At 40.7% G+C, this 27,725-nt stretch overlaps 1 protein-coding gene across 4 annotated transcripts in view; it reads left to right on the plus strand.

Moving 5' to 3' along the window:
• ABHD12 (abhydrolase domain containing 12, lysophospholipase) overlaps positions 1 to 27,725 on the plus strand; it is a 98,515-nt gene that overhangs the window by 37,811 nt on the left and 32,979 nt on the right. For 3 of the 4 annotated variants that reach the window (XM_027622805.2, XM_027622803.2, XM_027622806.2), the window contains exon 2: positions 25,032 to 25,156. In XM_027622805.2, coding sequence (XP_027478606.1) covers positions 25,032 to 25,156 — 125 coding nt within the window. Of the gene's footprint in view, positions 1 to 24,617; positions 24,705 to 25,031; positions 25,157 to 27,725 lie in introns of those variants that run through there. The other variant, XM_027622804.2, reaches the window with a different exon arrangement.

Here is a 27,725-nt window from a genome sequence, read left to right on the forward strand (position 1 = left end):
ATGTCATGCAGAGCAGCGCAGGGCCTGATAAGCACCAGAAATGGTATAAAGACTACTTCAGAGTGTCAAATAAATAAATAAAACCTTTTCTTAACATTTCCTTTTTTCTGGCTTTATTGTAAGAATACAGTGTATAATACATATACAAAATATAGGTTGTTTATATTATAGATATAGCTTCTGGTCAATAGTAAGTAGTTAAGTTTTCAGGGAGTCAAAAGTTATTATCAGGTTTTTAAAAAAGTTTTAATCAGGGGCTCATAGGTGACTCAGTCATTTAAGCGTCTGACTCTTGATTTTGGCTCAGGTCATGGTCTCAGGGTTGTGCGAACCAGCCCTGCATTGGGCTCCACTCTGGGAGTAGAGCCTCTCCCTCTCCTTTGCTCTACCCCCCCCCCCAAAAAAAAGTTATAATCAGGTTTTTGACTGCATAGGAGGTTGGTGCAGCTAATCCTCATGTTGTTTAAGGGCCAACTGCACAAAATCAGTAGTATTTCTATACATTTACAATGAACAATAAAAACGAAATTAAGAAAACAGTTCTAGTTACAATAGTATCAAAAAGAAAAGATATCTTGTAATATTAAGTCTTCTCATAAAGGAACATACAATTTCATCATTATACCAAGTCTTACTTCATACTCCTGACTATAAAGTTCCATAGTTTTCTCATTTTCTGTGATGACGATTACTGGAGAATTAAAAACATTCTTTTTTCTAATTGTGGTATGGACCTTTTCCAATGCATATTTTAATTTGTAAATTCTGGTATGTAGGAAAGCTATTGGAGTTTATTTGGCAAATGGCCACTTTTTCATTCATTAATTTTTTATGGTTTTTCAGTTAAGTCTTTTGAAGACAACTGTCAACTATTTTTTTCTCTTCCAGTTTTTATAGTTATTTTCTGTATTTTCTCATGCTTTATTAAATTACACTTCCAGAACAGTGTTAAATCATGCTGATAGTGAATATCATCTGTCTCTAGTGTTTTACTCCTCAGTCCTGCTTGTTTTTGATTACTGGTTTGAGATAGATATGAATATGATCTTGAGGGAATGTCCTTTATTAAATATTTGTTATTGGGACTGCATGTTGAACTTTATTAACCTTTTTAGTACCTCTCTTTTATCCTCCCACTATTCCTGTGGCCCGTCCTTACGCTTCTGTAGTAAAACCTATGTGGACATACTTTGGGATTCTTATTGTGTTCCCTGCACTTGATTTTTATTTAATTGGTATAAAATATACCTAACAAAATTTACCATTAAATGTACAATTCAGTGGTATTAAATACATTCACATGGGGCGACATCACCACTGTCCATTTCCAGAATTTTTCCATCATCTCAAACAGAAGCTTTGTACCCATTAAATATTAACTCCTCCTTCCCACCCCATGCCCCACCCAGCTGCTGGTAAACAGTATTCTACTTTCTGTCTCTTTGAACTTGACTGTTTTAGGTACCTCATATAAGTGGAATTATGGAATATTTATCCTTTTGTGTTTGGCCTATTTAATGCAGCATAATGTTTTTAAGGTTCATTATGTTGTATCAGAATTTCGTTCTGTTTTATGGCTGAATAGTATTCCACTGTATGTGTGTATCACATTTTGTTTATCCAGTCATCTACTGAGGGAAACAGGTTGCTTCCATCTTTTAGCTGTTGTGAACAATACAGCTGTAAACATTGCTCTACAGGTATCTTGTTTGAATCCCTGTTTTCAGTTCTTCTGGGTATTTACTCAGAAGTAGAATTGCTGGATCATATGGTAATTCTGTGTTTAACTTTTTGAGGAACTACCAAGCTATTTTCCATAGCACCTGCACTATTTTACATTCCTACCTAATTTGCTTTATATAACCAGGATTATTGCATCTCTTTGTATTTTAAAATTCATTGGTAATTTTCTTTGTGGGACTATATTGATTCTGTTTGTCCATTATACTAAAACCAGCTTTGATTTTGAACATTCTCCCTGGTTTCCTGTGTTCTGCCACAAATGGTACGCTATGATAATTATCTGTTTCTGAAAACTTATGGGGGGAGTGCCTGTCTGTCTTTCTGGGCTCAGTGTCATTCAGGGATACAATTCTTTTTTGTTTTGTTTTAATTTATTTTTTATTAATTTTATTTTATTATGTTATGTTAGTCACCATACATTACATCATTAGTTTTTGATGTAGTGTTCCATGATTCATTGTTTGCATATAACATGCAGTGCTCCATGTAGTACGTGCCCTCCTTGATAACCATCACCAGGCTAACCCATTCCCCACTCCCCTCCCCTCTAGAACCCTCAGTTTGTTTCTCAGAGTCCATAGTCTCTCATGGTTCGTCTCTCCCTCTGACTCCCCCGCCTTCATTTTTCCCTTTCTACTATCTTTTTTTTTTTAATATATAATGTATTATTTGTTTCAGAGGTAGAGGTCTGTGATTCATCACTCTTACACAATTCACAGTACTCACCATAGCGTGTACCCTCCCCAGTGTCCATCACCCAGCCCCCCCATTCCTTCCGCCCCCCACCACTTCAGCAACACTGTTTGTTTCCTGAGATAAAGAGTCTCTTATGGTTTGTCTCCCTCTATGGTTTCATCTTGTTTCATTTTTTCCTCCCTTCCCCTGTGATCCTCTGTCTTGTTTCTCAAATTCCTCATGTCAGTGAGATCATATGATAATTGTCATTCTCTGATTGACTTATTTTGCTTAGCATAGTACCCTCTAGTTCCATCCACGTCATTGCAAATGGCAAGATTTCGGGGTTTTTTTTTTTTTTTTTGAAAGCTGCATAGTATTCCATTGTATATATATATACCACATCTTCTTTATCCATTCATCTCTTGATGACCATCTTGGCTCTTTCCATAGTTTGGCTATTGTGGACATTGCTGCTATAAACACTGGGGTACACGTAACCCTTCAGATCACTACATTTGTATCGTGGGGTAAATACCCAGTAGTGCAATTGCTGGGACATAGGGTAGCTCTATTTGCAACTTTTTGTGGAACCTCCATACTGTCTTCCAGAGTGGCTGCACCAGCTTGCATTCCCACCAACAGTGTAGGAGGTTTCCCCTTTCTCCGCATCCTTGCCAACATCTGTCGTTTCCGGACTTGTTAAGTTTAGCCATTCTGACTGGTGTGAGGTGGTATCTCATTGAGGTTTTGATTTGGATTTCCCTGATGCTGAGCAATGTTGAGCACTTTTTCATGTGTCTATTGGCCATTTGGATGTCTTCTTTGCAGAAATGTCTGTTCAAGTCTTCTGCCCATTTCTTGATTGGATTATTTGTTCCTTGGGTGTTGAGTTTGATAAGCTCTTTATAGATTTTGGATACTAGCCCTTTATCTGATATATCATTTGCAAGCATCTTCTCCCATTCTGTCGGTTGTCTTTTGGTTTTGTTGACTGTTTCCTTTGCTGTGCAAAAGCTTTTTATCTTGATGAAGTCCCAATAGTTCATTTTTGCCCTTACTTCCCTTGCCTTTGGTGATGTCTCTAGGGAGAAGGCTGCGGCTAATGTCAGAGGTTGCTACCTGTGTTCACCTCAAGGATTTTGATGGATTCCTGTCTCACATTTAGGTCTTTCATCCATTTTGAATCTATTTTTGTGGTTGGTGTAAGGAAATGGTCCAGTTTCATTCTTCTGCATGTGGCTGTCCAATTTTCCCAATACCATTTGTTGAAGAGACTGTCTTTTTTCCACTGGACATTCTTTCCTGTTTTGTCGAAGATTAGTTGACCATAGAGTTGAGGGTCCATCTCTGGACTCTCTATTCTGTTCCACTGATCTATGTGTCTGTTTTTGTGCTAGTACCATGCTGTCTTGATGATTACAGCTTTGTAATAGGACTTGAAGTCTGGAATTGGGATGCCACCAGCTTTGTTTTTCTTTTTAAACATTCCTCTGGCTATTCAGGGTCTTTTCTGGTTCCATACAAATTTTAGGATTATTTGTTCCATTTCTTTAAAAAAAAGTGGGTGGTATTTTGTTAGGGATTGCATTAAACGTGTAGATTGCTCTAGGTAGCATTGACATTTTCACAATATTCTTCCAATTGATGAGCATGGTACGTTTTTCCATTTCTTTGTGTCTTCCTCAATTTCTTTCATGAGTATTTTATAGTTCTCTGAGTACAGGTTCTTTGCCTCTTTGGTTAGATTTATTCCTAGGTATCTTATGATTTTGGGTGCAATTGTAAATGGGATCGACTCCATAACTTCTCTTTCTTCTGTCTTGTTGGTGTATAGAAATGCCACTGATTTCTTTCAATTGATTTTATATCCTGCCACTTGACTGAATTCCTGTATAAGTTCTAGCGGTTTTGGGGTGGAGTCTTTTCGGTTTTCCACATAAAGCATCATATCATCTGCAGACAGTGAGAATTTGACTTCTCCTTTGCTGATTCGGATGCCTTTGATTTCTTTTTGTTGTCTGATTGCTGAGACTAGGACTTCTAGTACTATGTTGAATAGCAGTGGTGATAGTGGACATCCCTGCCATGTTCCTGACCTTAGGGGGAAAGCTCTCAGTTTTTCCCCATTGAGAATGATACTCGCTGTGGGTTTTCCATAGATGGCTTTTATGATATTGAGGTATGTACCCTCTATCCCTACACTCTGAAGAGTTTTGATCAAGAAAGGATGCTGTACTTTGTCAAATGCTTTTTCTGCATCTATTGAGAGAATCGTATGGTTTTTGTTCTTTCTTTTATTAATGTATCACATTGATTGATTTGCGGATGTTGAACCAACCTTGCAGCCCAGGGATAAATCCCACTTGGTTGTGGTGAATAATCCTTTTAATGTACTGTTGGATCCTACTGGCTAGTATTTTGGGAGAATTTTGGCGTCCATGTTCATCAAGGCTATTGGTCTGTAATTCTCCTTTTTGATGGGGTCTTTGTTTGGTTTTGGGACCAAGGTAGTGCTGGCCTCATAAAATGAGTTTGGAAGTTTCTTCTTTAAATGTTTGGTAGAATTCCCCTGGGAAGCCATCTGGTCCTGGGCTCTTGTTTGTTGGGAGATTTTTGATTACTGCTTCCATTTCCTTACTGGTTATGGGTCTGTTCAGGTTTTCTATTTCTTCCTGGTTCAGTTTTGGTAGTTGATACATCTCTAGGAATGCACCCATTTATTCCAGATTGTCTAATTTGCTGGTATATAGTTGTTCATAATATGTTCTTATAATTGTTTGTATTTCTTTGGTGTTGGTTGTGATCTCTTTCATTCATGATTTTATTTATTTGGGTCCTTCCTCTTTTCTTTTTTTTTTTTTTTTTATTTTTTTTTTATTTTTTTTTTTTAATTTTTTATTGTTATGTTAATCACCATATATTACATCATTAGTTTTTGGTGCAGTGTTCCATGATTCATTGTTTGTTCATAACACCCAGTGCTCCATGCAGAACGTGCCCTCCTCAATGCCCATCACCAGGCTAACCCATCCCCCTACCCCCCTCCCCTCTAGAACCCTCAGTTTGTTTTTCAGAGTCCATCATCTCTCATGGTTCGTCTCCCCCTCTGACATACTCCCCTTTTCTTCCTCTCCTGTTATCTTCTTCTTTTTCTTTTTTCTTAAAATATGTTGCATTATTTGTTTCAGAAGTACAGATCTGTGATTCAACAGTCTTGCACAATTCACAGCGCTCACCGTAGCACATACCCTCCCCAATATCTATCACCCAACCACCCCATCCCTCCCACCCCCAACCACTCCAGTAACACTCAGTTTCTTTCCTGAGATTAAGAATTCCTCATATCAGTGAGGTCATGTGATACATGTCTTTCTCTGATTGACTTATTTCACTCAGCATAACACCCTCCAGTTCCATCCACGTCGTTGCAAATGGCAAGATCTCATTCCTTTTGATGGCTGCATAATATTCCATTGTGTATATATACCACATCTTCTTTATCCATTCATCTGTCGATGGGCATCTTGGCTCTTTCCACAGTTTGGCTATGGTGGACATTGCTGCTATAATCATTGGGGTACACGTACCCCTTCGGGTCCCTACATTTGTATCTTTGTGGTAAATACCCAGTAGTGCAATTGCTGGATCGAATGGTAGCTCTAATTTCAACTGTTTGAGGAACCTCCATACTGTTTTCCAGAGGGGTTGCACCAGCTTGCATTCCCACCAACAGTGTAGGAGGGTTCCCCTTTCTCCACATCCCCGCCAACATCTGTCGTTCCCTGACTTGTTAATTTTAGCCATTCTGACGGGTGTGAGGTGGTATCTCATTGAGGTTTTGATTTGGATTTCCCTGATGCCAAGCGATGTTGAGCACTTTTTCATGTGCCTGTTGGCCATTTGGATGTCTTCTTTGGAGAAATGTCTGTTCATGTCTTCTGCCCATTTCTTGATTGGATCATTTGTTCTTTGGGTGTTGAGTTTGATAAGTTCTTTATAGATTTTGGATACTAGCCCTTTATCTGATATGTCATTTGCAAATATTTTCTCCCATTCTGTCGGTTGTCTTTTGGTTTTGTGGACTGTTTCTTTTGCTGTGCAGAAGCTTTTTATCTTGATGAAATCCCAATAGTTCATTTTTGCCCTGGCTTCCCGTGCCTTTGGCGATGTTTCTAGGAAGAAGTTGCTGCGGCTAAGGTCGAAAAGGTTGCTACCTGTGTTCTCCTTTAGGATTTGGATGGACTCCTGTCTCACGTTTAGGTCTTTCAACCATTTGGAGTCTATTTTTGTGTGTGGTGTAAGGAAATGGTCCAGTTTCATTCTTCTGCATGTGGCTGTCCAATTTTCCCAACACCATTTGTTGAAGAGACTGTCTTTTTGCCATTGGACATTCTTTCCTGCTTTGTCAAAAATAAGTTGACCATAGAGTTGAGGGTCCATTTCTGGGCTCTCAATTCTGTTCCATTGATCTATGTGTCTGTTTTTGTGCCAGTACCATACTGTCTTGATGATGACAGCTTTGTAATAGAGCTGGAAGTCCGGAATTGTGATGCCGCCAGCTTTGCTTTTCTTTTTCAGTATTCCTCTGGCTATTCTGGGTCTCTTCTGGTTCCATACAAATTTTAGGATTATTTGTTCCATTTCTTTGAAAAAAGTGGATGGTATTTTGATGGGGATTGCATTGAATGTGTAGATTGCTCTAGGTAGCATTGACATCTTCACAATGTTGATTCTCCCAATCCATGAGCATGGAACGTTTTTCCATTTCTTTGTGTCTTCTTCAATTTCTTTCCTGAGTATTTTATAGTTTTCTGAGTACAGATCCTTTGCCTCTTTGGTTAGATTTATTCCTAGGTATCTAATGGTTTTGGGTGCAATTGTAAATGGGATCGACTCCTTGATTTGTCTCTCTTCTGTCTTGTTGTTGGTGTATAGGAATGCCACTGATTTCTGTGCATTGATTTTATATCCTGCTACTTTACTGAATTCCTGTATGAGTTCTAGCAGTTTTGGGGTGGAGTCTTTTGGGTTTTCCACATACAGTATCATATCATCTGCAAAGAGTGAGAGTTTGACTTCCTCTTTGCCGATTTGGATGCCTTTGATTTCTTTTTGTTGTCTGATTGCTGTGGCTAGGACTTCTAATACTATGTTGAATAGCAGTGGTGATAGTGGACATCCCTGCCGCGTTCCTGACCTTAGGGGAAAAGCTCTCAGCCTTTCCCCATTGAGAATGATATTCGCTGTAGGTTTTTCGTAGATGGCTTTTATGATATTGAGGTATGTACCCTCTATCCCTATACTCTGAAGAGTTTTGATCAAGAAAGGATGTTGTACTTTGTCAAATGCTTTTTCTGCATCTATTGAGAGGATCATATGATTCTTGTTCTTTCTTTTGTTAATGTATTGTATCACGTTGATTGATTTGCGGATGTTGAACCAGCCTTGCAGCCCAGGAATAAATCCCACTTGGTCGTGGTGAATAATCCTTTTAATGTACTGTTGGATCCTATTGGCTAGTATTTTGGTGAGAATTTTTGCATCCATGTTCATCAAGGATATTGGTCTGTAATTCTCTTTTTTGATGGGGTCTTTGTCTGGTTTTGGGATCAAGGTAATGCTGGCCTCATAAAATGAGTTTGGAAGTTTCCCTTCCATTTCTATTTTTTGGAACAGTTTGAGGAGAATAGGTATTAATTCTTCTTGAAATGTCTGATAGAATTCCCCTGGGAAGCCATCTGGCCCTGGGCTTTTGTTTCTTGGGAGATTTTTGATGACTGTTTCAATTTCTTTAGTGGTTATAGGTCTGTTCAGGTTTTCTATTTCTTCCTGGTTCAATTTTGGTAGTTGATACATCTCTAGGAATGCACCCATTTCTTCCAGGTTATCTAATTTGCTGGCATAGAGTTGCTCATAATATGTTCTTATAATTGTTTGTATTTCTTTGGTGTTGCTTGTGATCTCTCCTCTTTCATTCATGATTTTGTTGATTTGGGTCATTTCTCTTTTCTTTTTGATCAGTCTGGCCAGGGGTTTATCAATCTTGTTAATTCTTTCAAAGAACCAGCTCCTAGTTTCGTTGATCTGTTCTACTGTTCTTTTGGTTTCTAGTTCATTGATTTCTGCTCTGATCTTTATGATTTCTCTTCTCCTGCTGGGTTTAGGCTTTCTTTGCTGTTCTTTCTCCAGCTCCTTTAGGTGTAGGGTTAGGTTGTGTATTTGAGACCTTTCTTGTTTCTTGAGAAAGGCTTGTATTGCTATATACTTTCCTCTCAGGACTGCCTTTGCTGTATCCCAAAGATTTTGAACAGTTGTGTTTTCATTTTCATTGGTTTCCATGAATTTTTTTAATTCTTCTTTAATTTCTTGGTTGACCCATTCATTCTTTAGTAGGATGCTCTTTAGCCTCCATGTATTTGAGTTCTTTCCAACTTTCCTCTTGTGGTTGAGTTCTAGTTTCAAAGCATTGTGGTCTGAAAATATGCAGGGAATGATCCCAATCTTTTGGTACCGATTGAGACCTGATTTGTGACCTAGGATGTGATCAATTCTGGAGAATGTTCCATGGGCACTAGAGAAGAATGTGTATTCCGTTGCTTTGGGATGGAACGTTCTGAATATGTCTGTGAAGTCCATTTGGTCCAGTGTGTCATTTAAAGTCTTTATTTCCTTGTTGATCTTTTGCTTAGATGATCTGGCCATTTCAGTCAGGGGGGTGTTAAAGTCCCCCACTATTATTGTATGGTTGTCAATGTGTTTCTTTGCTTTTCTTCTTAATTGCCTTATATAATTGGATGCTCCCATGTTCGGGGCATAGATATTTACAATTGTTAGATCTTCTTGTTGGATAGACCCTTTAAGTAGGATATAGTGTCCTTCCTCATCTCTTATTACAGTCTTTGTTTTAAAATCTAGTTTGTCTGATATAAGGATTGCCACCCCAGCTTTCTTTTGGTGTCCATTAGCATGGTAAATGGTTTTCCACCCCCTCACTTTCAATCTGGGGGTGTCTTTGGGTGTAAAATGAGTCTCTTGCAGACAGCATATTGATGGGTCTTGTTTTTTAATCCAATCTGATAGCCTGTGTCTTTTGATTGGGGCATTTAGCCCATTTACATTCAGGGTAACTATTGAAAGGTATGAATTTAGTGCCATTGTATTACCTGTAAGGTGACTGTTAACTGTCTGTTGTCTGTGTTCGTTTCTGCTCTTTGCTGCTTTTAGGTTCTCTCTTTGCTTAGAGGACCCCTCTCAATATTTCTTGGAGGGCTGGTTTCGTGTTTGCAAATTCCTTTAGTTTTTGTTTGTTCTGGAAGCTTTTGATCTCTCCTTCTATTTTCAATGATAGCCTAGCTGGATATAGTATTCTTGGCTGCATATTTTTCTCGTTTAGTGCTCTGAAGATATCTTGCCAGTCCTTTCTGGCCTGCCAGGTCTCTGTGGATAAGTCTGTTGCCAATCTAATGTTTCTACCATTGTAGGTTACATATCTCTTCTCCCGAGCTGCTTTCAGGATTTTCTCTTTGTCTCTGAGACTCATAAGTTTTACTATTAGATGTCGGGGTGTTGACCTATTTTTATTGATTTTGAGAGGGGTTCTCTGTGCCTCCTGGATTTTGATGCCTGTTTCCTTCCTCACATTAGGGAAGTTCTCTGCTATAATTTGCTCCAATATACCTTCTGCCCCTCTCTCTCTCTCTTCTTCTTCTGGGATCCCAATTATTCTAATGTTGTTTCGTCTTATCGTATCACTTATCTCTCGAATTCTGCCCTCGTGATCCTGTAGTTGTTTCTCTCTCTTTTTCTCAGCCTCTTTATTTTCTATCATTTGGTCTTCTATATCGCTGATTCTCTCTTCTGCCTCATTTATCCTAGCATTTAGTGCCCCCATTTTTGATTGCACCTCATCAATAGCCTTTTTGATTTCGATTTGGTTAGATTTTAGTTCTTTTATTTCTCCAGAAAGGGTTTCTCTAATAACTTCCACGCTTTTTTCAAGCCCAGCTAGTATCTTTAAAGTCATGATTCTGAACTCTAGGTCCGACATCGTACTAATGTCTGTATTGAGTAGGTCCCTGGCCGACGGGACTACCTCTTGTTCTTTTTGCTGAGGTGATTTCTTTCGTCTTGTCATTTTGTCCAGAGGAGAATAGATGAATGAGAGAACAAAAGGCTAACAGGTTTACAACGTCCCCAGCAAATATACTGTATACAAATCAGAAAAGACCTGAAACCAGGGGAAAAGAAAGGGAAAGAAAGAAAAAAGAAAGAGAAAAAGAAAAAAAAGATAAAAACAAAAACAAAACAATTCAAAAAAGGCAGAATATGATCAAATATGATCAGGCTAGTGCATAGATCAGTGCCACACACTAGATTTTGGGCGTATTTTGGTCTGTTAGAAAAAAGGGCCTCCTAAAATTTTAAAGGAAGAAAGACATATATGTACAAAATAAGGGTTGATACAATGAAGGGATGGAAGATGACTGTAAAGATGAAAATTATAAAAGATTTTATAAAAGGACTTGGTAAGATGTTTGAAAAAAGAAAGGAGATTTAAGGAAAAAAAAAAAAAAAAAAGGAAAAAGGGAGAGAATGTGTTCAGGCAGGAGACTAGAACAAAGCCATACACTAGTAGTTTAGGGTATATTTTGATCTGTTAGAAGAAACTGTTCCTCAAAATTTTAAAGAGAGAACAACTTATATATATATGCCAAAAACAAGGATAACTACTATGAAGGGATAAAATATGACTCTAAAAATGAAAAAAAAATAAAAAATGTTTTTTTTTTTTTTAAAAAGGGATTTATAAGATGTGGTTGAAAAAGGGAAAAAGAAAAATAAAAAAAAGTCAACAAAAATTAACTTTGATGAAATAATGAATCATGGTAAAAAAAAAAAAAAAAAAAAAAAGAAGCCATGAATCTATGTGCAGTATTCTCCTAGCGCTGGAGTTCTCCTATTCTCCTTGATCGATCAACTTGGTCTTGGCTTGCTGGCTGTTTGTGTTGATCTTCTGGGGGAGGGGCCTGTTGCTGTGGTTTCCAAATGTCTTTGCCGGAGGCGGAATTGCCCCGCCCTTGTCGGTCCGGGCTAAGGAAGCTGCTCCAGTTTGCTCTCAGGAGCTTTTGTTCCCTGCAAGCTCTGGGTACAGCTTTGGAGGACCAGGGCGAAAATGGCGGCCTCCCAGTCTCCGCCCGGAGGAGCCGAGAACTCGGGGCCCCACTCCTCAGTGCGCCCCCAGAGAAAAGCAGTCACTCCCGTGTCCCCGGTCTCTGGCCGCACTCCGTGCTCACCCGGCCTGTGATCGAGCGTTGCTATCTCTGGCACCCGACCCCGCTCGGAGTCTCCAAACCCAGCAGATCCCTGCAGTGCGTTCCCGCACCGCTCCTCCCCGGGAAGGAAGGGGAGTCTCCCCGGATCTGCTGCTTGTTGGGTCCTTGCTGGGGGAGCCGTGCCCCGACTGGGCCGCAGATCACAGTTTATGGCAACCCCGAGCTGAGAGCCCACGACTCTGCTCCGTATCTGCAGCCGGCTTCCCCGCCCCGACACCTGGGAGCTCTGCCGCACGCAGGCACCCCCGGTCTCTCTGTGACCCCAAGGGTCCTGAGACCACACTGTCCCGGGAGGGTTCCACCCCCCGCTTAGCCACTGCAGCGACGTCCCTCCGCCGAGCCAACTTTTAAAAGGTCCGATTTTGTGCTCCGCGGCTCTATCACTTGCCAGAAGCGGCCGGCGGAGGCCCCTCCCCCGCCGTCTATCCTCCCGAATATCGCCTCGGATTCACTTCTCCGCACGTCCTACCTTCCAGTAAGTGGTCGCTTCTCTGTTCAGAGAGTTGTTGCTACTCTCCTGTTCGATCTCCTGTTGAGTTCGTAGGTGTTCAGAATGGTTTGACCCCTATTCAGCTGAATTCCTGAGACCAGACAAAATCTAGGTCTCCTACTCCTCCGCCATCTTGCTCCGCCCCCCCTCTTTTCTTTTTGATAAGTCTGGCCAGGGTCTATCAATCTTATCAATTCTTTTAAAAGAACCAGCTCCTAGTTTTGTTCATCTGTTCTACTTTCTTTTGGTTTCTATTTCATTGATTTCTGCTCTGATCTTTATTATTTCTCTTCTCCTGCTGGGTTTAGGCTTTATTTGCCGTTCTTTCTCCAGCTCCTTTAGGTGTAGGGTTAGGTTGTGTATTTGAGACCTTTCTTGTTTCTTGAGAAAGGCTTTATTGCTATATATTTTCCTCTTAGGACCACCTTTGCTGCATCCCAAAGATTTTGAACAGTTGTGTTTTCATTTCAATTGGTTTCCATGAATTTTTTTAAATTCTTCTTTAATTTCCTGGTTGACCCATTCATTCTTTAGTAGGATGCTCTATAGCCTCCATGTATTTGAGTTCTTTCCACCTTTCCTCTTGTGATTGAGTTCTAGTTTCAATGCATTGTGGTCTGAAAATATGCAGGGAATGATCCCAATCTTTTGGTACTGGTTGAGACCTGATTTGTGACCCAGGATGTGATCTATTCTGGAGAATGTTCCATAGGCACTAGAGAAGAATGTGTATTCTGTTGCTTTGGGATGGAATGTTCTGAGTATATCTGTGAAGTCCATTTGGTCCAGTGTGTCATTTAAAGCCTTTATTTCCTTGTTGATCCGTTGCTTAGATGATCTGTCTATTTCAATGAGGGAGGTGTTAAAGTCTCCTACTATTATTGTATTCTTGTCGATGTGTTTCTTTGATTTTGTTATTAATTGCCTTATATAATTGGCTGCTCCCATGTTAGGGGCATAGATATTTACAGTTGTTAGATCTTCTTGTTGGATAGACCTTTTAAATAGGATATAGTGTTCTTCCTCATCTCTTATTACAGTCTTTAGTTTAAAATCTAACTTGTCTGATATAAGGATTGCCACCTCAGCTTTCTTTTGATGTCCATTAGCGTGGTAAATGGTTTTCCACTGCCTCACTTTCAATCTGGAGGTGTCTTTGGGTCTAAAACGAGTCTCTTGCAGGCAACATATCGATGGGTCTTGTTTTTTTATCCAGTTTGATAGCCTGTGTCTTTTGATTGGGGTTTCAGGGTAACTACCGAAAGATGAATTTAGTGCCATTGTATTGCCTGTAAGGTGACTGTTACTGTATATTCTCTCTATTCCTTTCTGGTCTATGTTACTTTTGGGCTCTCTCTTCACTCAAAGAATCCCTTTTAATATTTCTTGCAGGGCTAGTTTAATGATCACAAATCCTTTCAGTTTCTGTTTGTTTGTCCTGGAAGCTTTTTCTCTCCCATTTTGAATGACAGCCAAGTTGGATAAAGTATTCTTGGCTCCATTATTTTTCTCATTTAGCACCCTGAATATATCATGCCAGTCCTTTCTGGCCTGCCAGGTCTCTGTGGATAGGTCTGCTGCCAGTCTAATATTTCTACCCTTGTAGGTTACAGACCTCTTGTCCTGAGCTGCCCCCAGGATTTTCTCTTTGTCTTTGAGATTTGCAACTTTCACTGTTATATGTCGGGGTGTTGACCTATTTTTATGGATTTTAAGGGGAGTTCTCTGTGCCTCCTGAACTTAAATGCCCTCCCATTTCCTTCCCCAAATTAGGGAAGTTCTCTGCAATAATTTGCTCCAATATACCTTCTGCCCCTCTGTCTCTTTCCTCTTCTTCTGGGATCCTAATTATTCTAATATTGTTTTGTCTTATGGTATCGCTTATCTCTCAAATTCTGCCCTCGTGATCCAGTAGTTGTTTATCTCTCATGTTCTTAGTTTCTTTATTCTCTCTCATTTGGTCTTCTATATCACTAATTCTCTCTTCTACCTCATTTATCCTGCAGTTAGAGCCTCCATTTTTTATTGCACCTCATTAATAGCCTTTTTGATTTCAACTTGGTTAGATTTCATTTATTTCTCCAGAAAGGGATTCTCTAGTATCTTCCATGCTTTTTTCAAGCCCAGCTGGTATCTTTAAAATCGTCATTCTGAACTCCAGTTCTGACATCTTACTAACGTCTGTATTGATTAGGTCCGTGGCAGTCCGTAGTGCCTCCTGTTCTTTTTTTTTGAGGTGACTTTTTCCATCTTGTCATTTTGTCCATAGGAGAATAGATGAATGAGAGAACAGCATGCTAACAGGGTAACAACGACCCCAGAAAAATATACATGAAACAAATCAGAAGAGACCTGAAACCAGGGGGGAAAGAAAGGGAAAGAAAAAAAAAATAGGATCATGCAGGTGAATAGATCAGAGTCACACACTAGATTTTGGGCGTATTCTGGTCTGTTAGAAGAAACTGCCTCCCAAAGTTTTAAGGAAAGAAAAACTTATGTTTTTCTAAGGGCAATATGATGAAGGGCTGGAATATGATTATAAAGAGGAAAATTATAAAAGATTTTATAAAAGGAATTGATAAGAAGTTGGTTGAAAAAAGAAAGAAGAAAAATAAAAAAAAAGAATGTGATCAGGCAGGAGACTATAACAAAGCCATACACTAGGGTATATTTTGGTCTGTTAGAAGAAACTGTATCCCAAAATTTTAAAGAGAGAAAAACATATATGTACACAAAAAATAAGGTTAACTACAATTAAGGGATATGACTCTAAAAAAATTTAAAAAGATTTTTTCAAAAATTGGTAAGATAAGATGTTGGTTGAAAAAGGGAAAAAGAAAAATTTAAAAAAATAGAAAAAGAAAAAATAAAGAAAATTTTAAAAATTACCTTTAAAAGACTAAAGAATCGGGAAAAAAGCCATGAATTCTATGTGCAGTATTCCCCTAGTGCCGGAGTTCTGCCGTTCTGATTGATCGGTAAACTTGGTCTTGGCTGGCTGTTCTTGCTGATCTTCTGGGGGAGGGGCCTGTTGCCGTGCTTCCCAAATGTCTTTGCCAGAGGCGGAATTGCCCTGCCCTTTCCGGTCCGGGCTAAGTAATCTGCTTGGGTTAGCTCTGGGGAGCTTTTGTTCCCTGCAAGCTTTCCGCACAGCTTTGGAGGAGGAGAGTGGAAATGGTGGCCCTCCTAATCTCCGCCCCAGAGGAGCCAGAACTTGGGGCCCCACTCCTCAGTGAGCCCCCAGAGAAAAGCAGTCAATCACTCCCGTCTCTGGTTATACTCCGTGCTCACCCTGGCAGTGACTGATCATTTCTATCTCTGGCATCTGACCCCTTGTAGAGTCTCCAAACCCAGGAGATCCCTGCGGTGCGCTCCCGCACCGCTCCTCCTGGGAGAGGTAGGGAAGTCTCCCTGGATCTGCCGCTTGTTGCATCCCTGCTGGAGGAGCAGTGGCCCGACTGTGCCACTGATCATGGTTTATGGCAACCCCGAGCTGAGAGCCCACGCCTCGGCTCTGTCTCTGCAGCCAGCTTCCTGGCTCCGATACCTGGGAGCTCTGCCGCACTCAGGCACCCCCGGTCTTTCTGTGATCCCGAGGGTCCTGAGACCACAGTGTTCCAGAGAGGGTTCCACCCCCTGCTTAGCCACTGGAGCAACGTCCCTCAGTGGAGCCGACTTCCAAAATTTCCGATTTGGGGCTCCGTGGCTCTATCACTTGCCAGAAGCGGCCGACGGAGGCCCCCTCCCCCACCATCTGTCTTCCCGAATATCGCCTCGGATTCACTTCTCCGTACATCCTACCTTCCAGAAAGTGCTTGCTTTTCTATTCAGAGAGTTGCTGCTATTCTTTTCTTCGATCTCCTGTTGAGTTCGTAGGTGTTTAGAATGGTTTGATCCCTATCCCTCTGAATTCCTGGGACCAGACAAAATCCAGGTCTCCTACTCCTCCGCCATCGTGCTCCTCCCCCCTCCCAGGGATTTAATTCTTCCATAGCTTTACCCAGTACCTTCTTTGGTTATAGGTTTCATTCATTTTTTTTTCTAACAATTTGAGAAGATTGTCACTATGTTTTCTGACAAAATAGTCTGTATCATTGAATTACACAAATTTTATTAGCTTAGCAAAGCACGTGATACTATTAAAAGAAATTTTCTCATATGGGGTTACCTCACTTTTCTGATCCCTAAGCTCTTGGATTTGTTAATCAATTTTTTATTTATGTTTGAATTTTTTTTAAATGAAATATTTTTATCTTGCTGATTATGCAAGTGTAATAGACTTTTTTTCTCTGTACACCTTTTAAAAAGATTTTGAATTGCTGACAAGATTTATTATTGACTATAGCACTGATTGAAATAAAATCTAGAGAAATTAAATTTCATTATGAGAACTTATACTCCCAGGTATTAAAAGAATGTGTACTTAATTATTAAATACAGGCATATGTTGTAGGTGTATACGGGTTTAGGTGTAGACCACCGATAAAACAAATACTGCAATAAAGCTAATCAAATTTTTTGGTTTCCCAGTGCATATAAAAGTTAAAGTTATATAAATGTGATGTTTATACTCTTGTCTATTAAGTGTACAATAGCATTGTGTCTGAAAAATGTATGTAACTTAATTAAAAATTATGCTAAAAAATGCTAACCATCATCTGAGCTTTCAGCAAGTCATAATCACTGATCAGAGGTCACCATAATAAATATAATAATAATGAAATGATTGAAATATAGTGAAGCTTACCAAAATGTGACACAGAGACATGAAGGGAGCAGATACTTTTGGAAAAATGGCACGAAGAAATTTGCTTGATGCAGGTTGCCACAAACCTTCAATTTGTAAAAAACTCAATATTTGCAAAGCACAGTAAAGCAAAAAGCATGCTAAAATGAGGTGTGCCTGTATTCATATCAAGAAATAGCATCAGCAATCTAGAAACTCATGTCCTGTATAAGGAAAAGATCCCAGGATGAGAGGGAAAGAAGTGTGCTCCCAAGGGGGCACACTTTACAGGCAGATAGAGCACCGTTGCAGTCGGGGAGCCAGGAGATTCTAGGGAGTACCCTGCTGAGAACACCATGTAGACTATATTTCCAGATTACAAAAACCTTGTCCTTTAGTTATAGAACTCTTACAGAACTTAATTATTTACAAGTCTAGAACTTTCTAATTAAAATAATGGTATAAATATTCTAACATAAGAGCTATGGAGTTTTCAAAACAAAATAGTTTCCACTTGTTCTGTGAATTTCTTAGTGTCTATATACTGTTGGTTCCATCTACAGTTACTAACCACTGATTGCCACTCAGCAGTGTCCTCATTTCTCACCCTTGGCTTCAGGTTTCCTGGGGAGTCCCAAAACACTTGATAGCTACAAGCAACATTTTTGTTGTTGTTCGCTTAAGAAAAACTTTATTTTTAAGTTTTATTTTATTGTCATAAGAACACTTAACATATCTACTCTCTTAATAAGATGTGAAGTATACAATGCAGTATTGTTAACTATAGGGACAATGTTGATCTCTTGAACTTATTTATCTTGTGTGATTGAGACTTGATGCATTTGATTAATAAATCCCAGTTCCCACTCCTTGCCACCCCTGACAACCGCCATTCTATTCTGATTCTATGAGTTTGAGGATCTTAAACTTTGCTTTTAGAACAACTTCAGATTCACAGCAAAATCGAGCAGGAAGTACAGACACTTCCAGGCTACCTCTACCCCCACACACGCAACCTCCCAAGCAGCCAACATCCTGCACCACTATAGAACATTTATTATAGTCAGTGAGCCTACAGTGACACATCATCATCACCCAGATTCTGTAGTTTACATTCGGGTTCCACTTGGTGTTGTACATTCATGGGTTTTAGCAAATGTGTAATGAATAGTTCCACTGACCTAAAAATCCTCTGTGCTCTGCCTGTTTATCCTTCCATCCCTGCTAACCCCTGGCAGCCACTAATCTTTTTACTGTCTCCATAGTTTTGTCTTTTGCAAGGTGTCGTATAGTTGTGGTCATACAGTATGTAGCCTTTTCAGATTGGATTCTTTCACTCAGCAACAAGTTCCACAATATTAAGTTTTCTCCAAGTTCTTTCGTGGCTAAATAACTCATTTCATTTTAAGCTAAATAACATCCGATTGGATGTACCACAGTTTGTTTATCCATTTACCTACTGGAGGACATCTTCATTGATTCCAACTTTAGGCTACTATAAATATTTGTGAACAGGTTTTTGCGTGGACTTAGGTTTTCTACTCATTTGGGTAAATACCAAGGAGTGTGATTGCTAGATGGTATGGTAAGAGTGTATTTAGTTTTGCAAGAAAGCTCCAAACTGTCTCCCAATGAGACTGTACCATTTTGCATTCCCACCAGCAATGAGTGAGAGTCCTTGTTACTCCATGTCCTCATCAGCATTTGGCGTTGTCAGTATTTTGTGTTTTGTCCATTGTAATATGTGTCTGGTGGTATCTCATTGTTTTAATTTCAAATTCCCCAATGACATATGATGTTCAACATCTTTTCACAGGCTTACTTCTCATCTACATATCTTTTTTGATGAGGTGTCTGTTCAAGTCTCTTGCCCTTTTTTAAATTGAGTTGTTTTCTCATTGTTGAGTTTTAAGAGTCCTTTGTGTATTTTAGACAATAGTCCTTTATCAGATATGTCTTTTGCAAATATTTTCTCCCAGTGTGTGGCTTCTCTTCCCATTCTCTCATTTTTTTAAGAATTTTATTCACTTGAGAGAGAGTGAGCACAAGCAGGTGGGGGAAGGGCAGAGGGAGAGGGAGAAGCCGACTCCATGCTGAGCAGGGGACCAGACACGGGGCTTGATCCCAGGACCCTGACATTTTGACCTGAGCCGGAGGCAGATGCTTAACCGACTGAGCCACCCAGGTGACCCTCTTCTCATTCTCTTCATGCTGTCTTTGGCAGAACAGAAGTTGTTAATTTTAATAATAAAGTCTAACTTATCAATTATTTCTTTGGTGGATTGTACCTTCGATATGATTATCTAACAAGTCATCACCCTCCCCAAAGTCACCTACATTTTCTTCTGCCATCTTGTAGGAGTTTTATAGCTTCACTTTGTACGTTTAGCTCTATGCGCCATTTATGAGTTTATTTTTGTGAAGGGTGTAAGTGTGTGTCTAGATTCATTTTTTTGCATGTGGATGTCCAGTTATTACAGCACCATCTGTGGACCAGACTCTTTTTTCCCCATTTTATTACTCTTGCACTATTGTCAGAGATCAGTTAACTATATTTATGTGGCTCTATTTCTGGGCTCACTGCTATGTTCCATTGATCTGTTTGTTCTTTTACGAGTACCACACTGGAACTGACTGAATGACAGCCTGCAGCCTCCCCGTCTCTTTGAGGGCTCCAGGCTTCCTTCCCCAGACTCCTTGGCCTTTCCTTGGCCCTTCTCCACCCCTCCTTCCCTCTGAGGTACAGGTCTTGGTCCCTCTCACATCATTACCAACCAGTTCAGCCAAGGGTTGCTTTGGGATCTACCCTTCTAGGCAGCAGGAAGTTGTAAATTGCACAAATTGTCTTTTTCTAGAATAATTTGTTAAAAAGTCCCCTGTCAGAAAATATCTACAGATCTATGATTTGAGAGAAAATCTCAGATTGCACGTTGAGTGCTCTGATTTGGGCTGCTTTTCCAGAAAGAAAGACCAGGATGAAGGCAGGTAGGATGCTCATAGGCCTGGAGGGATGTGGGGGCAGAGGTCATCTTGGCCAGCCCCCACACACTATGCCAGGCTTCTTGTCTGGGAGTAGGTTACTCAGCTCCTTGGAACTTGCTGTGTGCTCTGTGAAAATGGGGCTAATATTTACTTGGACAGATTGAGAGAACATGAAATCCAGCAAATTGGTCAGATTTATTAATGATTATTTATATTTTACTTGCTATTTTTTAGATTTTGTGACTGACTTTTTTCCATTATTTTGTTTTTGTTTTGTTAATTATCGATTCCTAGGAATCGCACAGAAATATACAGTAATGTCCAGTGTTCCCATCCCCCAACCTCCTTCAGTTTGTGGTAACATCTAACACAACTATAGTACTAAATCAGCCCTAGGAGATTGACATTGATGCAATCCATAGAGCTTATTCAGATTCCACCAGTTAAAAATACACTCATCGTGTGTGTGTGTGTATGTGTGTGTGTGTGTGTAACGCTGTGCAGTCTCATTACATGGGTAGCTTCATGGAACCACTATCACATAAAGGTGCTCACCTGTACCATCCCTACCCGACTCTTTCATGCTACCCCTTTATTGCCACCCCTATCCCCGCCCTCCCATCCCTAAACCAGGGCAACCACTAATCTCGTCTCCATCTCTATCACTTTGTCACTTCAAGAACATTTTTATAGATGGACTTACATAACATGTGACCTTTTGGGATTGACTGACTTTTTAAACCCAGTATATTTCCCAGGTTCATCCAAGTTGTTGCACAATCGATAGTTCTTTTTTATTGCTGAGTAGTGTTCCATGGTCAGTATGGACAATTTGTTTATCCACTCACCTCTTGAAAGGCATCTGAGTTGGAGCTATTATGAATAGAGCTGCTGTAGACATTCATGTACAAGTTTCTGCATGAAATAAGTCTTCATTTCTCTGGAATAAATGCCCAAGAACACAACTGTTGGGCTATATCCTAAATCCATTCATTGTATTTATTTTTACAGTTCCTTTCTATTTCTTGACATAGAAATCTGTTTATGGTACTGATTATGGTATCTGTTATCTGTTTATGGTACTGATAATATGAGTAACCTTTAAAGACAAGCACACTGAATCATTGTACAGCCTATCGCAAAAGTTGTTCCTCTGCGTGTGGGTGTGTGTACTGTAGAGAAAGGTGGGCCTCCATGATTATTCCAGGTCACATGCAGGTAATAAATGGAGGTGACTCTTTCCTCAGCTGTGTGGGAAATGTTCATTCTTATTAGTAATCAAGAACAGGGAATCTTCTAGCAAGGAGTAACTACATTAAGAGCAGTACTACCAGCAATAAGTGGAGGTTTGCAACTAGGGAATTTCTGAGAAAATGAACAAAATTATCACAAGAAGTAGGTAATAATTAAGAAGAAATTAAAGGGGCGCCTGGGTGGCTCAGTCGTTAAGCGTCTGCCTTTGGCTCAGGTCATGATCCCAGAGTCCTGGGATCGAGCCCCGCATCGGGCTCTCTGCTGGCGGGAAGCCTGCTTCTCCCTGCCTCACTCCCCCTGCTTGTGTTCCCTCTCTCACTGTGTGTCTCTGTCAAATAAATAAAATCTTTAAAATAAAAAAAAAGAAATTAAAATGATATATTTTTCCAGACGTTGTTTATATTCTCCTTCTCTCTTGTTTTTTTCTTGATAAATTCTTCTAACTTTATAAGGAACAGACAGTTCCTATCTTATATAAACTATTTTGAAATATGAGGAAGATGAAAAGCCACTGTCTGTGGAGGAAGCAGAACCCTGAAACAGCACAGAAAAAACAATGCTGGTTTTACTAATGAACAGGAACACTTTTTAGGTGAAATGATGTATCAGAGTAGAAGTCTCTTGCTGTCCTGGCCATCTTATTGGGCTTCTTTCACTCGGCATAGGTTTGTTTTTTTTTTTAATTTAATTTTATTTTTTAATGTAATCTCTCCCTCCATGACCCCGAGATCAAGAGTTACATGCTCCTCTTACTGTGCCAGCCAGGCACCCCTCACTCAGCATAGTTATTTTGAGGTTCATCCACATGGTTGCATGTATCCATAGCTGGCTCCTTTTTCTTGCTGTGTACTATTCCATTCTAAGGACAAATCATGGTTTGCTTATCCATTCACCTGTTGATAGACATTTGTATTATCTCGATGGCTATTTTTTTTTTAAGATTTTATTTATTTGACAGAGACACAGCAAGAGAGGGAACACAAGCAGGGAGAGTGGGAGAGGGAGAAGGAGAAGCAGGCTTCCCGCCGAGCAGGGATCCCGATGCAAGGCTCATGACCTGAGCTGAAGGCAGATGCTTAACCATCTGAGCCACCCAGGAACCCCTCAATGGCTATTTTGAATAAAACTTTCATGAGTGGTTTTTTTTGTTTTGTTTTTGTTTTTTTTATTTATCTGAGAGCATGAGCACTAGCGGAGGGAGGGGCAGAGGGAGAGGGAGAGAAAGAACCCCGAGCAGACTCCACGCTGAGCACAGAGCCTGATGTGGGGCTCAATCCTATGACCCCCAAGGTTAGGATCTGAGCCAAAACCAAGAGTCAGATGCTCCACTCACCCAGCCACCCAGGTGCCCCCCGTGAGTGTTTTTGATCAAGTCTTTGTGTGGACATATGCTTTCCTTGCTCTGAGGACATAAAATTACAAGTTGCGTGAACACTTTATAATGGCCAGATTTATGCAGGCTCTAGAGGGTGAGTGACCAAATTGTGCAAGGGACATAGGAATGGCCAATGTGGCCAAAGCAGAGGACCTAAGCATGAACTTCGCATCTGGCATTTGATGGTTGTGCATTTGATTGCAGGCTATTTTCTTTTTTATGGGCTCTCCATTTTCTCTCAGAATGAAGTCCCGAGTTCTTCTTGGCCTCTTCGGACCTCTCACATTGTGTCCTTCCCTTTCAGGCCCATTACTATGCCCAGTCCCTGCTCTTTCCCTTAATGAGAGTAAGAAGATGGTGATGACAGCTTAGATATATTGTGGACCCGGAACTCATATGTGTACTCTATATGCATTATTGTGTGTAATCCTTCCTGGAGCCCCACAAAGGAGGTACCACTTTTATGCCCTCGGTGTAAGGAAGAAACCACAGCTCAGAGAGATTAAGTAATTTATCCAGGATTGCACAGCTAGTAAGTGGTAGGTTAGAAGTTAGACTAGACCATCTGACTTCAGAGCCAGCACCTTTAACCACAATGTTGTAATACCCTTCATCACTGGAAGGGCAGATTGTGCATGGAATTTAAGATGCCATTTTAGACTATTCTTCTACATCATCTAGTTAACTCCTATATTCCTAACTTAGTGTTCCTCCCAGTGGCCCCTTCCCTGGCAGCCCAGACTGGGTCAGATTACCCTGCACCACGTGCTTCTCTCAGAGCTCTGTGTCTGCCCCACTGAGCTGAGCACAGCATGGATGCAGAGGCCTTCCTTTGCTTCCCTTAGTGTCTGCTGCCCAAAGAGTGCTAGCACTGAGTAAACCAGGTGAATGAGTGAATGAGTTATACTGTCAGATATGCATGTTTGTCATCAGCTTTGCTGAGGTATTATTTACACATACAAATGTGTAACTACAATCAAGATAAATTATTTTGATTACTCTAAAAGTTCCCTGTGTGCCCCTTGCAATCTCCCTCCATCCCCAGCCACCACTGTTCTGTTTGTCTGTCCCTATAGTTTTGTCTCTTCTAGAATTTTAGATAAACGGAATCATACAGTATGTAGTCTTTTGTGTCTGTCTTATTTAGCAGAATGCTTTTGAGATGCATCCATATTATTGCATGTGTCAGCAGGTCCTGTTATATGTTTAAAACCACTTTAAATAGTTATTTTGGAAACAGTCCAGAAGTAAATACTTAGCCCCACTCAGGTTTAGACTTGGTTCATAAGTTAGAGCAGCGGTTTCCAAGGGTCCTCCCCAAGATCCTTTCAGAGTGTCCACAAGGTTAGAATGATTTTCATAATAACCCAAAGATATTATTTGCCTTTTTTACTCATTGTCTCAGAGTTTTCCAGTTGCTGCCTGATGTGTGGTATCGCAACAGATTGGATGCAGAAAGATATGAGAATCCATCTGTCTTTTATTAAGCTATCTTGCTTAAAGAAATTTGTAAAAATGTTAATGCTGCTCTCCTCACTAAAAGTTTTTGTGTTGGAAAATATAATCACTTTTTAAATAACAAATGTTAATTATATTAACATTTAATGGCTTTCTTGTTATTAGATGCATGAATAAATATTTTTAAATTGTATTTTAACTTCTCACATGACAAATAGTGATAAATATAAACCGTGTAAACAGAAGCTCTTTGGGGGCTTTAGTTTTCTAGTTATAGAAAAACACTTAGTCCAAGGAGTTTAGAATCTCTGGACTAGGGACATTTTTGAAAAGGCATCAGGAATAAGATAAGGAAGTCTTGGAGCTGCGTGGGCTTAGAAGAGGGTCTGGAGACCTGGCCTACGTTGCCTGGAGAAGGGGCCTCCATCCGGTGGTGCCAGATGGAATGTGGGCTGGAATGCAAGGACAGGCAGTGTCGGCTACAGTCTCACTGTCAGCCCCCAGCTCGCTCCCCAGACCTGGTTGGGCAGGTTCTGTTGATATTTCAGCTTCCTACAAGGAGCCAGCGGGCAGCGCATGCCTGTGGCTGGCTTACAGGACAGCGATCATGCGGCCTAGAGCCAGCCACTTTCCCCAGATGAAGCTGCCGCTACTCTCTGACTTCAGGTTGGGCACTTGCTGGGGAGCTGACTGATGTCTGTGCTGTGTTCTGATTCCAGGGCAAGCACAGGAGATCATCAGGATGGTCCGCTGGCTTTCAGGAGAAACTGTACCCTCCCCCTTTCCGCGCAGTAGAGTTCTAAGCTCAGATTGAAAGACTGTCTAAAATAATTTTTTAACAAAAGCAGGTGGGATGCTAGTCTTATTACTGGCACAGTTATTGTGGGGAAAGCGACATGTAGATTTTGGTTAGTGATTTTGATAATGCTGTTAATAAACGGGAGCAAAATTGCACCTCCAGTCTTTGACCTGTTAATTGCTCTTCTCTTGCAGGCGAAAGGGCCTGTGGTTCCGACTGAGGAAGATACTTCTCTGTGTTTTGGGGTTGTATGTTGCCATTCCATTTCTCATCAAACTATGTCCTGGGATACAGGCCAAACTGATTTTCTTGAATTTTGGTAAGTACCACGTGCCCATTTTGCCTTGAATTTTAGTAAGAATTCATTTGCATGATGATTTATATATTTTTATATCTACCACCCAGATCAAGAATTAGAACATTTCTGGGATGCCTGATTGGCTCAGTTGGTTAAGTGACTGCCTTCAGCTCAGGTCATGATCCCAGGGTCCTGGGATCGAGCCCCACGTCGGGCTCCTGGCTCAGCGGGGAGCCTGTTTCTCCCTCTCCCTCTGCATGCTGCTCTGCCTACTTGTGCTCTCTCTGTCAAATTAATAAATAAAATCTTAAAAAAAATTTAAAAAAAGAAATAGAACATTTCTATTACCAAGAAAGTTCCCAGTGCCCCTTCCCAGTTACAGGCTGCTACAGTGACTGCACTGCCCTCCAGGGCTAACAGTTGTGTGCACAGGTAACCCCTGCTTGGCTGGGGGTCCTGCTTTAGAGGCAGTGGGTGAGGATGTTAATGGTGTTGTGTTGGAGGTGCTCTGCCCTTGTGCCATCTAGGAGGCTCACTGAGATAACCACTAAAAGGTGACCACCTTAAACAAAAATAATTAGGACTTTTTTCTTTAAAAATAAAAAAAAATCAGCCTGACATGCTTTGGTTTCTATGGAATTATATGCTGGCTCTATAGGTGTTGTAGTCTCCCTGAGTTAACTTAGACTTTGTGTGTTCCAAAGGTGTTTTTTTTTTTTTTTCCATGCTGTGTATTTACTTTTGTACAAATAGGAAGAGAAAGGTCCAGAAGTCTCAAGCTTAGGAAATAGAAGGCTGAGGGCTCCCAGGTACATAATTGCTGGGAATAATCCTCATAAGGAGCATCAACAAGATGAGGCTAGGAGGGAAGAGGCTGGGTCTACGAGTGTTAGGGTTTGAAGGTAGAACGTGGTGCTTGGCACACAGCAGGTACTCCATAAGCAATGGCCTTCAGCTTGAGTGTGCAGGTATGCGTAGCATCTGAACCAGTCGAGGTGGGCTCTGTGCATGCTCTTAGCTGTTGGTTTGCAAAGAGTGGGCTTGGACCTTGTGTATTTGGGAGGAGAGGTTTGAAAGTTGGGGCTGATGCCATGAGAAGAGGGAACAGCGTTGCTGGTAGAGAAAGAAGGAGGAGGAAGAGCATGAAGATGAGGGGAGGACAGACAGGAGGTGTTGAGATCGCTCACGTGTGACTGTGGCCTGGGACAAGCAGGGGGTGGCACTGGGGCCAGGCATGTCAGGGTTCCAGAACCCTCTTCTGTAGTAACGCAGTGCTCCAGGCTCTGTAGGTGCCTGGGCATACGAGTTCGGGTTTATGAAGTCTACAGTGGACTTAATCACAGAAACTTGGAAGTCACTGGCTAAAAGGAGCATTTCTGCTCTCAAGAGGAACAGTAAGGAGGAGGAAGAGAAATAGTAAGGTCAGTGTTCACTACTTTGTAAATCCAAAGTAAGTTTTTTTAATTTGGTGTCTTAAAATAAGTATAAAACACTTGTAGTATACCAAGAGGCATTTGATTTTTCTAATGGAAATGTAGCTGAACTTTGAGGAATTTATCCTCTCTGTGTTTTTGCCAGTGTGAGAGGCACAAACTTAAAAGGAACTAACAACATACTAAAATAAAGGGAGTTTTGATTTTCTGACTTTAACCCTTAAATGTCCACAGTCGGTCCAGCACAGAAGAGAGTTTGGGTTTACATATAAACACGAAGATACTGGGTTGCAGATACCCTGATGGCAGACTTTAGGATGGACTCTGAATGGCTTTTCCTACTCTATAGGCCTCCAGGTGCCTTGAGCAGGTGCCTTTGCCACATGGTGGGGTCCCAGCAAATATTTGAATTGACTTGCTTTTCTTCAGATCAATTATTTGGGCTACTTTAAACACAGCCCACAAATGTTGTTCAGTTGGTTTCCTAATGAAATGGTAGAATGTTCCACAGGAGCAGAACTTTGGGTTCTTCTAGTCCACCTCCACAAGGAGATGCCAGTTGCTTACCCTTTCCTTCCCCATGTCCACTGTGTGGCAGTGGGATCGCCTCCTGCAGGGATGGTAAAGGAGATTGGTTAGCTGTCTGTGCTGCCTACCCTGTGGGAGAATGGGGGTCTCCAGGGCTGGCCTGCAGTGGTTTGGCAGTTTCAGCCCATGGTGCTGGAGGGCCAGTGTGTTGGGGTATCACTTCCATTTTTGTCTCCTCAAAATGTGAATCATGATCCTGTGAATTCCATCTGGACTCTAAAGGAAGTCTAAACAGTCTTTTGGGTCTCAGAACATAATCACAGAATATATTCTTAAGTTCACACCAAATCTATCTGAAATCACATTCATAAATCAGAGAAATAAGCTATAGAAAAAACATAGCCCCATGATTTGAATCATTGTTCTACTTTAAATATATTTTCATAAGCAAAAACTACATGAGCATTCCAAAACCAGAAGATTAACTGAAAAGCCCTGAATGGCAGTGAAGAAGAAAATGAAAATCATTCTGAGGAAATTGTTAATGTTGTTGCTTATCTGTCTGTTTCCTGTAGGTCTCTTTTGTCTGAGTCTCTACACATAAACATGAGTATGTGTGCTTTTCACTA

Source organism: Zalophus californianus, chromosome 8 (assembly GCF_009762305.2).
Source record: "Zalophus californianus isolate mZalCal1 chromosome 8, mZalCal1.pri.v2, whole genome shotgun sequence".
NCBI lineage: Eukaryota > Metazoa > Chordata > Mammalia > Carnivora > Otariidae > Zalophus > Zalophus californianus.